The 17,236-nt window shown below is 42.3% G+C and overlaps 1 protein-coding gene across 1 annotated transcript in view; it reads right to left on the bottom strand.

Moving 5' to 3' along the window:
- The window catches only part of slc45a2.L (solute carrier family 45 member 2 L homeolog), a 93,526-nt gene that overhangs the window by 73,137 nt on the left and 3,153 nt on the right, over nucleotides 1-17,236 (bottom strand). Inside the window, 1 exon segment of the mRNA NM_001095910.1 lies at nucleotides 14,618-14,794. Within this exon segment, the coding sequence (NP_001089379.1) occupies nucleotides 14,618-14,794 (177 nt within the window).

Here is a 17,236-nt window from a genome sequence, read left to right as displayed (position 1 = left end):
CTGATGAATGATACTCAACTTCGCTTATTGAAGCTGTGGAACCTTGAAGCTAGAAAACCCTGAAGCTACTGCAACCCAGGATCTGATGGTAAATGTCCCCTATGGTCTTCTCATTTGCTATGCAGCTCTAATTAGATGGACTGAGTATGAAGGTCTAGTTCATTATATGACTTATGGAGAACTGCTGAGGGCTTCGTACCTTTGCGTTGCTAAGTAAATTAAATTACCCTACTAATTAATCCTATTAAGGGTTTAAAATTCTGCTGCTGCAACCTAAGCAATGGGCTTCAGATCTTGGACCTCTCTATTCTTAATGTTGTTAGAAAAATAGCTATGATCTCAGGCATAAAACATTAATAGATCTAATGACTTGACGTTACCCTTTGATAGACCTCCCTATCTTTTGTAGCATAAGAACATTAGTCTAGTCCTGGTACCTATATTTTTGAAATAGAAAATTGCAGTAAAAATGTTTTGACCACAACCATTTTTGTGGCCACACCCCCTAATTACCATGTTCATTTTACAAAATTTTGCTTATTATGAAAGTTTGAACACATTTCTGTGTTTTTTATGTGTTATTACAGTTTTACTGATGAAGGTGAAATTGCCCTTTAAGCTGCAAGTCAGTTTCCCCAGGAGACCTGCTTATCTTAAATTGTTACAATTACTTCTTTGCTTATATTAAATAGTTACAATAGTTGCTTATCTTAAATTGTTACAAATGTATCCAAGTGCACCTGCCACTTATTCTGGGCTCTCTGCCAAAAGCCAATTCTTAATTTTAGAAACTTTATATCTATTACTGGCTGTTCAGTGCAGGAGAGCAAAGAGAAAGTCGGGACATTTCAGTAACAATCCAGGACTATGGGCTGAGCTGTTAAAATCGGGACTGTCCCTCTCAAAACGGGACAGTTGGGAGGTATGGATAATGCCTTTACCTTGTGCACTTTTTTCCTAACCAATTTATGTCTGTATGTTAGCCATCCACCCACTTAGACTGTAAGCTCTACGGAGCAGGGACCTCCTTCCTACTGTGTCTCTTACAACATAGCACTTAAGCTCGATGTCCTATATTAGCATTGTGTACTGAGCATATTTATTATATCTATTATGTGACTTGTCCTCCCTGTGTGTATTTTATTTGGTGTAATTTTATATATTGTATTTTTATGCATTACATGGCACTGCAGCTCCTTAACAGCGCTTTACAAATAAAATTATTAATACATATATAAAAGGTTAGACCAGATACTAGCTTCTACAGGTAGGATCTGAGATTTGTTTTGAAGGTGGCACCATGCTGCTCCCAAGTGTATTGCGGTCAACCAGTTGCTGCAAAACTCTGTTAGTGAATTCCGCTATTGCATTCTATTGTTACCACTTGGTGTCTATTCTGAGTAAATTGCACCACATGTAGTATCTCCAAACTTTTTAACCCGGGAGCAACATTCAGATGTAAAAAGAGTAAGGGCTCTTACACACAGCCGTTTTCTCCTGCGTTCCCCTGCGTTGTGCTTTCTTCCATTCAGCCACAGGGGAGCGCAGGAGTAGACGCACTCAATTATTGTGAAGGGGGCTGTACTCACACAGACGCATGTATGCGCCGCAGCATTGTGAAATGCCACCTGCATTTGCCGCTTACATGCAACTGTAGGAGTACAGCCCCCTTCACAATAATTGAGTGCGTCTACTCCTGTGCTCCCCTGCGGCTGAATGGAAGAAAACGCAACGCAGGGGAGTTCAGGAGAAAACAGCCGTGTGTAGGGAGCAACATAAGCATGAAAAATGTTGGGTGGTGCAAAATTTGTTCTGTTTGGCAGTACACCTGTTTTTAATACAGCCAAAACTTGCCTCCAAGCCAGGAATTCAAAAATAAGCACCTGCTTTTAAGGAACAGTAAGAAGTGTTTTTAAGTAATACAAATATAATACAGTGTTGCCCTGCACTGGTAAAACTGGTATGTTTGCTTCAGAAACACTACTATTGTTTATATAAATACTGTAAGCTGCTGTGTAGAAATGGGGGAAGCCGTTCAAAGGAGAAAAGGATAACAGATAAGCTCTGTAGAACATAATGGTGTTATCTGTTATCCACTATTTAGCCTGTGCCATATAGACTTTTTGAAATTTCCGCCATTGCTACACAGCAGTTTGTTGATATGAACTATAGTCTTGTTTCTGAAGCAAAAACATCAGTTTTATCAGTGCAGGGCAACTGTACATGATATTTTCATTACTTTAAAAAACATTTTTTTGGTGTTACTGTTCCTTTAAGGCCAATGGGAGCAACATCCAAGGGTAATATGTTGCTCATGAGCCACTGGTTGGGGATCGCTGATGTAGAGGGACTGTCTTTTCTATTTAGCATTGGTCTGTTTCCAGGCTTTGAGTATCTGCACCTCTGAAAATCTCTTTATAAGAGCAGATTAGATGCAGCCGACATAATGAAGCAAGATAAACGGTTGCACAGGAAATTATTGCTTGTATGTACTGAGTTCCAATAAACATAATATAGCTGTCTATCTAAATATATTCCGTGCCAGAGGGCAGTGAAAGCCAATATTAGCATATACCCAAGTTAGGTGCCAAGCAAATAAATACAACTACAGACAAATAAAATCAGTATTACATATGGAAATGCTCCTTTTTGACATTGTGTTATGAGAAAATTGAGAAATTGCACAAATGCCATTAGGATTCACATGTCAGGCATCATTTATGTAAATATACTGTAGGGTTTGTGTGCTTTGCTTCATCATTTAATTCCAGATTGCCAGTAGGTATTTGCATTCATTTTCTAACTTGCATTAGACTGTCCAAGACAAACGGCTGGTTCATTGCTATTGGCAGCTGCACTTGTGCAATTTAGTACATATGTCCGTAAATAAGTTTAGAAAGTAGACAACATTGTGGCACTGCATCAAATGCTTTGGCAAAGGCAAGGAACCTGTATATCACACACATTGCAACCCCTCTGTCCAAATTCCTACTTACTTCATAAAATAAAACACTGACATTATCTCCTCCTTAGTGATGGGCGAATTTCTCCCGTTTTGCTTCGCTGGAAAATTTGCTAATGTCCTGCGAAATTCGTGAAACAGCGAAAAATCTGTGAAACTCGAAAACTGACGCCTGTGTCAATTTTGACGAAGAAAACAGGTACCGGCACACAGGTGCAATTCAAGTAGGAGACTAGACCCTTACGTGTTTATTAAGTCGACACAACGTTTCAGGGGCAATTCCCCCTTCGTCATCACCTGACGAAGGGGGAATTGCCCCCGAAACGTTGTGTCGACTTAATAAACACGTAAGGGTCTAGTCCCCTACTTGAATTGCATCTGTGTGCCGGTACCTGTTTTCTTCGTTCCTGTTGTATTGCGGAAGTGCCGACTTCCTAGGGTCCGAGCACAGGGTCTATTACTTCATAGGGCTCGGGTGTGCACGTGAGTGTGTTTGTGTGTCAATTTTGACACCAGTGTTAAAGTCAATGGGCCAGAGCCGGGCCAAGCGGCCTAGGCAGCCTGCCCGGCTGCTGCGCCGGCTGGTTGAGCGCTTCTGCGCATGTGCGAAAAGACGATTCTGCACATGCGCGAGAAAACGCCTCTGCGCATGCGCGAGAAAACGCTTCTGCGCATGCGCGAATTGGGAACAAGTGGGCAGTCGGCAGAGAAGGGACCGGACTAGGGGTAGGAGTAAGTACGTGCCTGGCACCCCTCCCCCTTTGAGCCCTAGGAACGTGCCTACTCTGCCTACTCCTAGTTCCGGCCCTGCAATGGGCATCCAAATAGTGTTGACGCGTGTCCAAATTCTTTTGATGCCAGCAAATCTTAGACGGCAAATTTTTGTGGGAGTTTCGCAAATTTGCTGGCGGCAAAACGCGGAAATTTGTCACAAATTTGTGCCAGGCAAATTTATTCGACCTATCACTACTCCTCCTCCTTCCTACCTCCTAAAGCCATGCTAATTACTACTTATAATGCCATCCTCCACTAATACCTCTTAAAGGGGTAATTCACCTTTATGTTAACTTTTAGTATGATTTAGAATGACCCATTCTAAAAAAAAAAAAAAACTTCTGATTGGTCTACATTATTTATTTTTTATAGTTTTTAAATGATTTGCTTTCTTCTTCTGTCTCTTTCCAGCTTTTAAATGGGGGTCACTGACCCCATCCAAAAAACAAATACTCTGTAAGCTACAAATGTATTGTTATTGCTGCTTTTTATTATTAATCTTTCTATTCATAGTTACATAGTTAAACTGGGTTGAAAAAAAGTTCAAGTTCAACCCCTCCAAATGAAAACCCAGCATCCATTTACACACCCCTCCCTACTTTTAATTCAATTCTATATACCCATACCTATACTAACTATAGAGTTTAGTATCACAATAGCCTTTGATATTATGTCTGTCCAAAAAATCATCCAAGTCCCTCTTATAGTCATTAACTGAATCAGCATCACAACATCACCCGGCAGTGCATTCCCCAACCTCACTGTCCTGACTGTGAAGAACCCCCTACGTTGCTTCAAATGAAAGTTCTTTTCTTCTAGTCTAAAGGGGAGGCCTCTGGTACGGTGATCCACTTTATGGGTAAAAAGGTCCCCTGCTATTGGTCTATAATGTCCTCTAATGTACTTGTAAAATCTAATCATGTCCCCTCGCAAGCACCTTTTTTCCAGAGAAAACAACCTCAACCTTGACAGTCTACCCTAATTTAAAGGAAAACTATACCCCCAAAATGAACACTTAAGCAACAGATAGTTCATATCATATCATATTAAAGAATCTTACCAAACTGGAATATATATTTAAGTAAATATTGCCCTTTTACATCTCTTGCCTTGAGCCACCATTTTGTGATGGTCTGTGTGCTGCCTCAGAGATCACCTGACCAGAAATACTGCAGCTCTAACTGTAACAGGAAGAAGTGTGGAAGCAAAAGACACAACTCTGTCTGTTAATTGGCTCATGTGACCTAACATGTATGGTTTGTTGGTATGTTTGGGAGTACAGTGAATCCTACGACCCCAGGGGGCAGCCCTTATTTTTTAAAATGGCAATTTTCTATATATGATTACCCAATGGCACATACTACTAGAAAAGTATATTATGAAAATGGTTTATTTACATGAAGCAGGGTTTCACATATGAGCTGTTTTATGCAATATCTTTTTATAGAGACCAACATTGTTTGGGGGGTATAGTTTTCCTTTAAGTCTTCCATCCCTCTAACCAATTTAGTTGCACTTAGTCTCTGCACTCTCTCCAGCTCATTTATATCCCTCTTAAGGACTGGAGTCCAAAACTGCCCCCATACTCCAGATGAGGCCTCACCAGGGACCTATAAAGAGGCATAATTATGTTTTCATCCCTTGAGTTAATGCCCTTTTTATGCAAGACAGAACTTTATTTGCTTTAGTAGCCACAGAATGACTCTGCCCAGAATTAGACAACTTGTTATCTACAAAAGATCTATTACTGGCAAGATCTATTACGCATAAAACCATGCTGGCATACACTCGTATTATGATTTCCTATAAAGTCAAGTATCTTATCCTTTATTAACCCTTAGAAAAGCTTTCCTACCACTAACGTCAGACTAACTGGCCTATAGTTTTGAGGCTGAGAACGGGATCCCTTTGAATAGAGGCACCACATTAGCAATTCGCCAGTCTCTCAGCACTATGCCAGATCTCAGTGAATCCTGAAAAATTGAGTAAAGAGGTTTAGCAATCACAGAGCTAAGCTCACTAAGTATCCCGGTATGAATACCATCTGGCCCCGGACCTTTGTTTATCTTAACATGTTCTAGTCTCTTTTGAATTTCCTCATATGTGAACCATGCATCATTAGTTGTATTACTAGAATTGGGACTATTAAAAAGGAAACCTTCATTAGCTGGTTCCTCATTTGTGCAGACTGACTAAAAATATGAGTTCAGGCCTCTCCCAATTTATATTTCAGTCTGTTATTCAAATTGATGCAAAGTTGCTAGGGTAATATGGACCCTAGCAACCAGATTGTAACCTAAATTGCAAACTGGAGAGCTACTGAATAAAAAGCTAATTAACTCAAAAACCACAAATAATAAAAAATGAAAACCAATTGCAAATAGTCTCACAATATCACTCTCTACATCATTCTAAAAGATAATTTAAAGGTGAATAACTCCTTTAAAGGTGGTCTCTTTACAGACGTTTCCTTGGACAGGCCCATAATTACCAGTTTGAGGTCATGCATTGGTATTGGAATTACATCAACTATCATCTAATCCACTGGCGCCATTCTAGGTACATGGGAATCTGAGAAAATCTGAAATAATGGCCTGTCTGAAACTAAACTAAGCTCTCCATCAGATCTGGGGCCAGGTTTACACTGACTTTGCTGAAACATTCAAGAAAAATATTTTGAGCACAGCCATCTGTACTACTACTACAGGGTGCATCATGTAAAGCTGGCTCCTCTATTGAATATACTGAGAAAAATGATTAAAGGAGAAGGAAAGGTTAAAACTAAGTAAGCCTTATCAGAAAGGTCCATCTAAATATACCAGTAAACCCCCAAGTAGTGCTGCTTAGAGTCCCCTGTCAAAAGAAACACTGCATTTCTTTCCTTCTATTGTGTACACATGGGCTTCTGTATCAGACTTCCTGTTTTCATCTTAAACCTCATTGCCCTGGGCGTGAGCATGCTCAGTTTGCTCCTCTTCCCCACCCTCCCTTCTCTGCTGTAATCTGAGCCCAGAGCAGGGAGAGACTCAGGCAGGAAGTGATGTCACACCATGTTAATACTGCAGCTCCTATCCTAAACAGAGAGATTCTAGAGCTTTTTTCTCAGGTATGGTAAAACATTCCACAGAATAAATATAGAATTCTAGCTTGTACTATTGAAGCTAATCTATTGGCAATAAAATGCCTCTGTAGGTTTCCTTCTCCTTTAAGCACATTTGCTTTTTTGGTATCCCCTGAAAACATTTTCCAATAACTGTACTTTCAGCCCACATGTTTTAGTTTTACCACCAATAAATATTTAGGGGATTAGTCTTTGCGAGTGAAGAAACAAGAAATGCATTTTGAGTGAGGCTGCCCTCTCCTCCTTTGTATACAAGCAAAAGGGATCCTTAGAAGGAAACCCAATATCACACCAAAAATGTCCATTTTCACAGAATACCCTTTAGACTTAAGCTTACCCACTGGCTTTTAAAGCACAACCAGAGCAGTTATTGATCCGATCCGAACTACAGACTGATTTTATCATCATTGGAGCTCACCAATGTAGTAGGGCAGACTTTTCTGATCAGCATTTCTAGAGAAAGGGAAGTGGATCCACATAAGAAGCAATTCAAGCGAGGGTCTTTAGGCTATAAGGGTATTTCATAAAAATGGAAATATTAGGTCCAGGATTCTTTCTAGTTTCCAAGTGAAGAGATAAATTCAATTTCTAATTTCTAATTTTATAGGTAATAAAAGATGCACATGTCCCATCTGACTAACGATTTAATATCATTTTAAGGAGAATCATTTCTATTCTGTGCTTTAAGCGGAGAACAATTAAGCTATGCACTGGCATGTTAATATTTAAGGTACTAAAATTCACTTTCCTGAAACTTTGCTTCTTTGTTGAGCCAGAAAATGTTTGCATTTTGCAGTATTACTGTTACGCTGGTTTGTTAGAGATCACAATATCCAGTATCGGACTGGGGGTTCGGGACCACTGGATTGCCATGCCAGATTGCCAGTGGTCCGAACCCCAGGCCCAAACACCCTTCAGTAACCCCCTGCCCTGCGCATACCTTATTTCCTATAAGAAGTGAGGTGATGAGGGCCATGAAACGAGATCAGGGAGCGGCAAGGTAGCGAATCTGGGCCCTTCAAGTTTTTCCAAGTTTTTCCCAGTGTCCTACCAGCCCAGTCCAACCCTGTTTATGGTTGAGTCCTCAACAAGCTGTGACATGACACTGATTGCACAAGTGCAGCTGCCAGTAGCAAGCAGGCAGCACTTAGTTTAAAACAATCTATTTCAAGTTGGAAAATAAAAATAAAGACATTGTAGGGACCTATAGGATATCCTATCCCTATAGAGTTAATCCCCTACCTTTTGTATGTAGTTCTCTTTTCCCTTGTTATTGGGCCAAGCCCTTGTAACTGGCAAAGTGTAACACCCACACCTATTGGACAAAGAGTGTAATGACACTCCCCTGCCACACTGCTATATAGTGTGTGTAGGGAGTGTCCTCTTCCTCTTTGGCTCCTGGTGCTGCTGCTAGGTGAATCTCCATTGAGCCTGGGATCACCATAGGCCCCAGTAAAGCCTTTACCCTAAAGGGACCTGACACCTTTAGTGCTAAGTCGGGGACCAGGTAACCCCGTGAACGAGGACCAGCTAAAATAGTAAGATACTGTTATAGTTCTCTCTAGGAGAGAAAGACAGAGAGGTGTAGCAGAAAGAGCAGCTGTCGCTCCAACGAGGATTTGTAGTAGGGAGTAGCTTCCCACAAGGCCTGTTTGCCTTTAGAGCAGGGAACTCAGTTGTTAGGGCAGTAGGTGAGCAAAGGACTACCTGACCCCTACCTGATTGATCCCGATCCCCTCACTGTGCAACGTCGGTTGAACTGGGAGTTGACATACACCTATCTGCAATATCTTTTGGGAGTCGCATCTGTTTGACTGTGAACCTTTACTGTCCAAAGTGATTCCATCTGCTGTGTCCTCAGAACTGTTGTAAGTAAACCTGTGGTCATTTGCCTCTGGCATAATAAATCTGCTCCTGTTTAACCCTTTTAAAAGAACCTCCTGGCGTCCATTCTTCTATTTGCACTTAAATGCCTGTGAGTTGTAGTTCAACTATAGTTTAAAGGGGAAGCTTCCATTTGGCGAAGGCTCTGCCCTGGGTGAAGATTCGCATTGTAACCCATGCTCACTATCTAGCTGGTCACCCTTAACTCCTAATTGGCAGATTAGGCCAGAAAAGCGTTACATTTTGGCGCCCAACGTGGGGCCCCGCCCCTAAATCCAGGCTATTTTTGTATTTTTGTGATTTAGTGTTTTTGTGCACTGTCGCTTTAAATTTTCGTGACAGGCGGCGGACCTGATTGGCAAAAGGCTGCCTGCACATCTTTTTCTACTAAATTTGCTAGGTATTTTTCCCCTAGTATCTCAGGGCCGTGGGTTCGGGCTTGGAGGTTCTATTCCCGATACACGAGCCTGCGCCATAGCTCAAGTCTCGCGAGCGCGAGATTTCGCTGGCGCCAATCTTTTTCCCGCGCAGTAACTGTTGGCGCGCTTTGGGAGTAAGGCGGTCCTTGACGTCACGTCCCGCCGCCATTTTGTGAAGAGACTTTGCAGAGAGAGGACGTGTGCTTCACTACTCCACCTGTTTGTGCCTGTGGACTTCCGGCGGCTGCCTCGAAGTTTCCCCCGCACTTCCACTCTTCACTCCAAGCGGTACCTGCTTGTTACCGTTTTCTCATTTCAGCAAACCGGAGGATTTCTACATCGCTCCTGTTCAAGGTGCTGCACCATCACGGACCACGGCTGTGGCCCATCCACGTGCAGACCTTCCGGACTTCACTACTGACTGCCCTGCGGCTGCGGGCATAGTGGAGGACTGTCTACATTTCTTCATACCGGTAAACACTTTTCCCTATTATTATGGCTGACCATTCTTGGGAAGGTTGGGCGGATGCGGAGGAAAACCTATCTGGGGCTCCGCTGTTCTCGGATGAGGACATAGAAGAAGTAGACTTTGGCCTTAGATATATTTGGGCCGGGACATATGGAGAAAAACTAAATGTCCACTATAACCGGATAGTTGTTCCCTATTGCGGGCACTGTACCCGTGAGCTATCCACAGAGACCTGTAATTTCCACTCATCGTGCCCCCATTGTTTTCACGAGTGCTGGTTAGGTCCCTATGTACTTTATGCTGATCCTAAAAAGGGCATAAAGACAAAATCCATCGCTACAGACACAGATGGACTGTCTTCAGTGTCAGGAGACTCTGCTCCTGCACCTGTTCCCGCATATCCTCTTCACTTCTCCTCAGGGTGCCCACCCAGCAAGCAAAGCCTGATCGTTCCTATAAAAGCTTTGTCTATTTCACCTGGAGTAGGCGCTAGTGGGGATGCAGCCCCAAAGAGTGGGGAAACACGTGTTCCACCCAGAGGGAGGGGGAGTACTATGCGCAGGAACCCTGATATTGTACCTAGGCCTATCACTCCTAGGCCGGCCACACCCAAGCCTGCCATGCCTAGGTCTGCTACTCCAAAGCCAACCACTGCACCAAAGGATGAGGCTTCATCCACAGTGGTTCCATCAGAGCATTCCAGTTCTCAGCAGCCTGTTGCCTGCTTGTCAACACCCTTGCTTTCTCCAGAGGCACAAGGTTTCTGGGTCGCTCAGGGAAGGGCCGACCCCAAGAAGGCACGCACAGTTTCACGGGTGCAACGCATCATCAATGCCCGTGTGCGTGACCGTTGGGGATATCCAATGCCCTATGCACCTGAGTGGGTTTATGACGAAGTAGAGAAGAATTTGGAAGAATGGCTTTATGGAGAACTTCTAAGGAAAACAGATGTGGGACCCAAGGGATTGTTTCAAAGCGATCCACAGAAGCGGCAGCGTGACATGGTCTTCCTCTGTGACACCCTCAGCGAATGGTGGTATGGGCGTACCATCCTAAAACACCATGTTAAAAGTTGTGGGAAGTTTCAAGAGGACCGCTTCTTCAGCTTGTCAACCACTCTGCCTAATGGAGGGAAGGTAGATAAGCCTCACCCTTCTTACTATCTATCCTATGAACATACCCTGGAAAAGTATGGGATGATTTCTTAAGCTGTCCACAGTGGATCCGGCTGGACCCTGTGTGTTGTAACTTTTCAGTATGCCTCTAAGAGTGAGAATTCCTCTTAGAGATGATTTGTTTACCCTTGAGGACGTCGTTTGATTGCCCCAAGTTTTGGGCCTTCTTCATTTCCTGATGTTCTTCAAGATTGATGCCCCAAGTTTTGGGCCTTCTTCATTGTTTTGTTCACTCATTGTTCCATTTCTGGACTTCTGAACATTGTCTGGAACTTGTACATAGTTGGGTTCATGAGACAAAGACTGCTGAGCCCCCACCAAAAACTCTTCTACCTCTAACTACTCGCTGAGTAGCACCTTTATTCTTCACCTTACTACTCCCCAAGTGGCTCTCAGTGACTTTGTACACTTGGGTAGGGGGGGGGGTGTGATATGAATAAAGCTTTTGGTTATGGTGGGGTCATGTAACTCAACTGCAATAAAAATGAGTGTTCATGTGTGAAAAGAAATCTATGCTAATTTTTCTTTTCAGCCAAGCCTGTGCCTGGACCTCCTGATACACTATGGATGGTTCAAGTGTCGTAAGTTAAGTGCCTGAGTGTTTCTTTAAGGATCTCATGAATGTAATAAAGTTATGCAACTGAAGTTATTTGCACTGAAACTTATCCAATACAGTATTGCACTTTTGCTCTTTACTGTTCTTTTCTCCACAGTACCCATTGTTACCAGGTATTCCTCAGGAGAGGATACCAGAAGAGTGATGTTCAATGGTATTGTTGGTTTGCACTTATATATTCACTTTGTTACTATTGTGTCTATATCGTTTCACCATTGTCGGGACGAAATGGATTTTTCCCCCGGGTGTATGTAGGGACCTATAGGATATCCTATCCCTATAGAGTTAATCCCCTACCTTTTGTATGTAGTTCTCTTTTCCCTTGTTATTGGGCCAAGCCCTTGTAACTGGCAAAGTGTAACACCCACACCTATTGGACAAAGAGTGTAATGACACTCCCCTGCCACACTGCTATATAGTGTGTGTAGGGAGTGTCCTCTTCCTCTTTGGCTCCTGGTGCTGCTGCTAGGTGAATCTCCATTGAGCCTGGGATCACCATAGGCCCCAGTAAAGCCTTTACCCTAAAGGGACCTGACACCTTTAGTGCTAAGTCGGGGACCAGGTAACCCCGTGAACGAGGACCAGCTAAAATAGTAAGATACTGTTATAGTTCTCTCTAGGAGAGAAAGACAGAGAGGTGTAGCAGAAAGAGCAGCTGTCGCTCCAACGAGGATTTGTAGTAGGGAGTAGCTTCCCACAAGGCCTGTTTGCCTTTAGAGCAGGGAACTCAGTTGTTAGGGCAGTAGGTGAGCAAAGGACTACCTGACCCCTACCTGATTGATCCCGATCCCCTCACTGTGCAACGTCGGTTGAACTGGGAGTTGACATACACCTATCTGCAATATCTTTTGGGAGTCGCATCTGTTTGACTGTGAACCTTTACTGTCCAAAGTGATTCCATCTGCTGTGTCCTCAGAACTGTTGTAAGTAAACCTGTGGTCATTTGCCTCTGGCATAATAAATCTGCTCCTGTTTAACCCTTTTAAAAGAACCTCCTGGCGTCCATTCTTCTATTTGCACTTAAATGCCTGTGAGTTGTAGTTCAACTATAGTTTAAAGGGGAAGCTTCCATTTGGCGAAGGCTCTGCCCTGGGTGAAGATTCGCATTGTAACCCATGCTCACTATCTAGCTGGTCACCCTTAACTCCTAATTGGCAGATTAGGCCAGAAAAGCGTTACAACATGAATGCTTGCTATTGGCAACTGTACAATTTAGCACCTATATTCGCATATGAGTCATGTAAAGTGTTTTTGATCTCAAGTCATCTTGTACAAATATTGCCATGCACCCCTAGGTGTATTAAATCACTAACCTCAAGTGCATTAAATCTCTAACTTTTTGCCCTGGGAAGGTACAATTCCTAGCTCGGGTTGCCACCTGGCCGGTATTTTACTGGCCTGGCCGGTAAAAATGATGGCTGATCCCAATGTTATTAATAGGGAAAAAAGATAAATATAAAGAAAGGCCGGTATTTTATTGCAGAAAAGGTGGCAACCCTATTCCTAGGGTTACTTTGAGCCTTTAGACTTGTAGACATGCACATGTGCACATGCACAATTCTAACTAAGGTGCATCGTTACCTGGGTAAGAAGGGTACAAAGGTTGTGCAGCAGTGCAATAGACAAAACCCCAGGCCAGTGCACTTTTTTCCAAAGAGCATCACCCAGGGCCGGAACAAGTGGTAGGCAGAAGAGGCATGCTCCTAGGGCACAATAGTGCCCGGGGTGCTGGGCACGTACTTCTTCTGCCTGCGCTCCCCTAGTTCAGGCCCTGGCAGTTTCAATAGTTCCCTGGACCCTTGGGGTCTCCCCACTGGTGCTCGTCGGCACACGCATGCAATGAAAGTTGGCCTGCCACTGGCATCACCAGACCAGGGAAAAAATTGAGTGATTCTATCAGTGGTGAAAGTATGGGGCCCCTGCAAAATGTCTTTGGACAAGAGTGTGAATTTTAGAGTGTGAACTGTGGGTCTGGAGTGGTGAAGATTGCAAATCCCTGCTCTGGGTGAGTAGGGCTAAAAGGAGCCAAAAAGCCCTTCACTAGCAATTTGCATGCAAAGTGAAGTCTTCTGTAATCAGAAGGTATTTACTTGTCTCATGCCATACACACAGCACTGCCTAGATTCCAAAATAAGAGTTTTGATTCTCCCATAAGGCATCATGGGCAGAGACATGCAAATCACTCATTTATGTCCCTTTGGCCAACTATGCTCTGTATATAGTCGTTACACAAAATCATGGACTTTTATCCATATCCATCCCCAGGGACCACCCAGATTGTATAAAGTCAAAGCAAACAGTATTCCTGCCCTTCCAGAAAACCAGCAGCTGGAGGGCTGCCCAGGGTGGAGCACAATGCATGTACTATGTCATGTAAAGAGTAAAGATTACTTAAAAGCACAATATATTTAATATCTGGCCATTAACAGCTCAAAAGCAAGCTTGGTGCCTAAAGCTGGCCATAGACGTGCAGATTTACCTTCATATCGGAGTTCGGTGCCATCTCCCGACCTGCCACTAACCATTCAGATCAAATAAAGTAGTAAAAGAACAGATCAGCCGATGTTCTGCCCCTGACAGCAATCGTATGAAAGTTATGTCCGATAAAAGCTGGTGACAGTCTCCTACTGATATCGTCAGATCGGCAATACATGCAGAGATATTATCGGTAGCCGACAGAAATTTTCTAACCTGTCCAATCGTCTGAACGACCGATTGCCATGGCATGAAAAATGTCGGGACACACACGGCCCGGAAATCGTACAAATCGAAGATCCGTACAATCAAATCTTTGCATCTATGGCCAGCTTTAAGGTTTGTACCTTACACCCACTTGCTGTATCACCTCTCTGAGTCAATCTATGACCAATGTGTGGCCTTAGGATTCGCTATGTACGGCTTTTGACATAGAGCAGCTAGAGGCTACAACAGATGGGAATGAAATTGAAGCTTTGGGAAATGGAAAATATCCTATTAAATATAAAACACATCAAAGAGCTGTGTGTTCAAGTAGGTGCAGCATTTCAACTCGTCTTCAAAGCATGTGGTTATTACTTGTGTCAGACTCACTGGCTCATGAGTGGCAGCGTTGCTATACCGAGCAGGGGCTTGTGATTCAGGCACATGATTCCGGCTGAAGATGAAATGATTAGGAATCCAGCACTGGGAATGGGAAGGCATTAGAGGGGAGCACTTACCAGTGAAGAGCGCATGATAATGAAGCCCCCTTTCCTTATCATGGTGTGAGCACACATCGAACAAATACGCCTTGATTGGCCCGTCGATAAAATCCGCAGCAAAATCAAAGGCGACAACTCCCAGCATAGTAATCACTATCGCCCAGGTCGTTTTTTCTGCACTGGTCCCGAGAACGGCTGAAAGAGAACAGAGAAAAGGTTTATAAACCCCATCGTTAACCCCTTAAATGCCAAGAGATGTTTATAAATAATACTCTTTTCCATTTAAGGTTAAATAAGGTAAAAAAAAAAAAAATTACATCTGTTATCTGAAATACTTGGGACCTGCAGTTTTCCAGATAAGGGATCTTTCTTTAATGTGGAACACTGTGACTTTAAGGGGGTTATACACCTTTAATTTAACTATTAGTATTCATGTGTGTGTGATGTAGAGAGTGATATTCTGATTATCATTTGTGGTTTTTGAGTTATTTTGCTTCTTATTCAGCAGCTCTCCAGTTTTCATTTTCAGCAATCTGGTTGCTAGGGTCTGAATTCCTCTAGCAACCATACATTGTTTTGAATAAGAGACTGGAATATGAATAGGAGAGTTATGAATAGAAAGAGGAGTAATACAAAGTAGCAATAACAATAAAAGTGTAGCCTTAAAGAGCATTCGTTTTTTTAGATAGGGTCAGTGACCTCCATTTGACAGTTGGAAAGAGTCAGAAGAGGAAGGCAAATAATTAAAAAACAATGAGGACCAATTAATAATTTTAATTTAATAATTTGGCCATAATGAAATTTAACTTAAAAGGGAGCCACCCCTTTAAAGGGGTGTTTCACCTTTAAGTTAACTTTCAGTATGTTATAGAATGGCTAATTTTAAGCAACGTTGCAATTGGCCTTCATTTTTTCTTTTTTATAGTTTCTAATTTATTTGCCTTTTTCTTCTGACTCTTTCCATCTAAAAACAAACGCTCTGTAAGGCTACACATTTATAGTTATTGCTACTTTTTACTAATGATCTTTTTATTCAGGCCTCTCTTATTCATATTCCAGTCTCTTATTCAAATCAATGTATGGTTGCTAGGGTAATTTAGACCCTAGCAACCAGACTGCTGAAATGACAAACTAGAGAGATGTTGAATACAAAGCTAAATAACTCAGAAACCACAAATAAAAAATGAAACCCAATTACAAATTGTCTCAGAATATCACTCTCTACAACACACCAAAATTACTTTAAAGGCTACTTCAAGACTACTACAAACATTGCAGCATAAAAAAAGAATTTGATTTTCCTAATTTTATTCTATTATAGTCTATCAATTTCCTACCAGGCATCAAATGCTGTATGACACTATGATGTTTTGAAGAAATCAGACTGCTGACTTGCATAACCTAACCAAACGGGGTTTTTACAAAGTCTATATTGGTGATAGTTTATGTCTGTACTAATTGTTACTGAAAACCAATAAAACATTTAAATAATAATAAAAAAAAAAAAGACAAGGCTTTAGTGTTACTGAAAAAAAATATTCCCCTGACTCCCAAATCGGCTGAATTTGGCATCACATGAGTGTCACATGGTTTAAAAGATTCACAAGGGGCTTGTGATTTGTCTGACCAGCTCTTGACTTGACTGCGGGCAACAAATGGCTGTAAATAAATAACCAAGGATTCTTAATTGCCCATGCACTCCTTTAGGGCAGAGACACACGTGGAGATTTGGGGAGATTTAGTCACCCGGCGACAAATCACCTATTCTTCGGGTGACTAATCTCCCCGAACTGGCTAGAATCGAAATCTGCGGCCGAATTGCCCGAATTTTCCTCGTGAGGCAAAACGAAGTGCTCGGAGTGCCATCCCGCTGATTTAGACTCTAGCTGGCGGGAAGGCAGTTGGGGGAGATTAGTCGCCCGAAGAAGAGGCGATTTGTCACCGGGTGACTAAATCTCCCCAAATCTCCTCGTGTGTCTCTGCCCTAAAGGAGAAGTAGTGATGTATGCAGATGCTCACTTTAATTTTTAATCTCAGCATTTTAATGATAACATCGAAATTAAAGAACAACCAGATTTGCATGGTTTACTGAAAGGCTGCAGTGAGCAAAACAAGGGCAATATACTGGATTATGGAAAAACAATATATTAAATAATCATATAGATTAGTTTATCATCACTAGGATCACAGACATTAGCAACCAGAGAGGTATTAAAACAGCAGGATGGAGTTAGGCAGAAAAGACATATAAAGGCTCATTTACACAGTTGCCAGAAGAAACCTACTACATATTGGAAAAGTAAAAAGCCATTGACAACCACACGTGTGCACTTTAGAACCTATGTTCATAATCACTAATTTGCATTTTTTCAGCTTTTTAGCCATTTCTGTCAAGCATCCCCTGTAGGCAACAAATGGAATATGGGATTGCTCACTGTGCCTTTAAGAAGGAGTGACTGGGCCTGTAGGTACAATGAAAAGTAGAACTGTAAAGCTCCAAGTTCTAGCAAAAAGTCTAGTGACAGTGAGCTCCCAAAAGCACAGGGATCTGGATCACATGTGCCTTAAGTGAACTTTTAGTATGTTACACAATGTCCTATTCCTAGTAATAGATTTTATAGTTATTTGCCTTTTTCT

This window comes from Xenopus laevis, chromosome 1L (genome assembly GCF_017654675.1).
Source record: "Xenopus laevis strain J_2021 chromosome 1L, Xenopus_laevis_v10.1, whole genome shotgun sequence".
Lineage (NCBI taxonomy): Eukaryota > Metazoa > Chordata > Amphibia > Anura > Pipidae > Xenopus > Xenopus laevis.
Note: the sequence above shows the minus strand (reverse complement) of the source record. Positions and strands in the feature narration are given on the sequence as shown.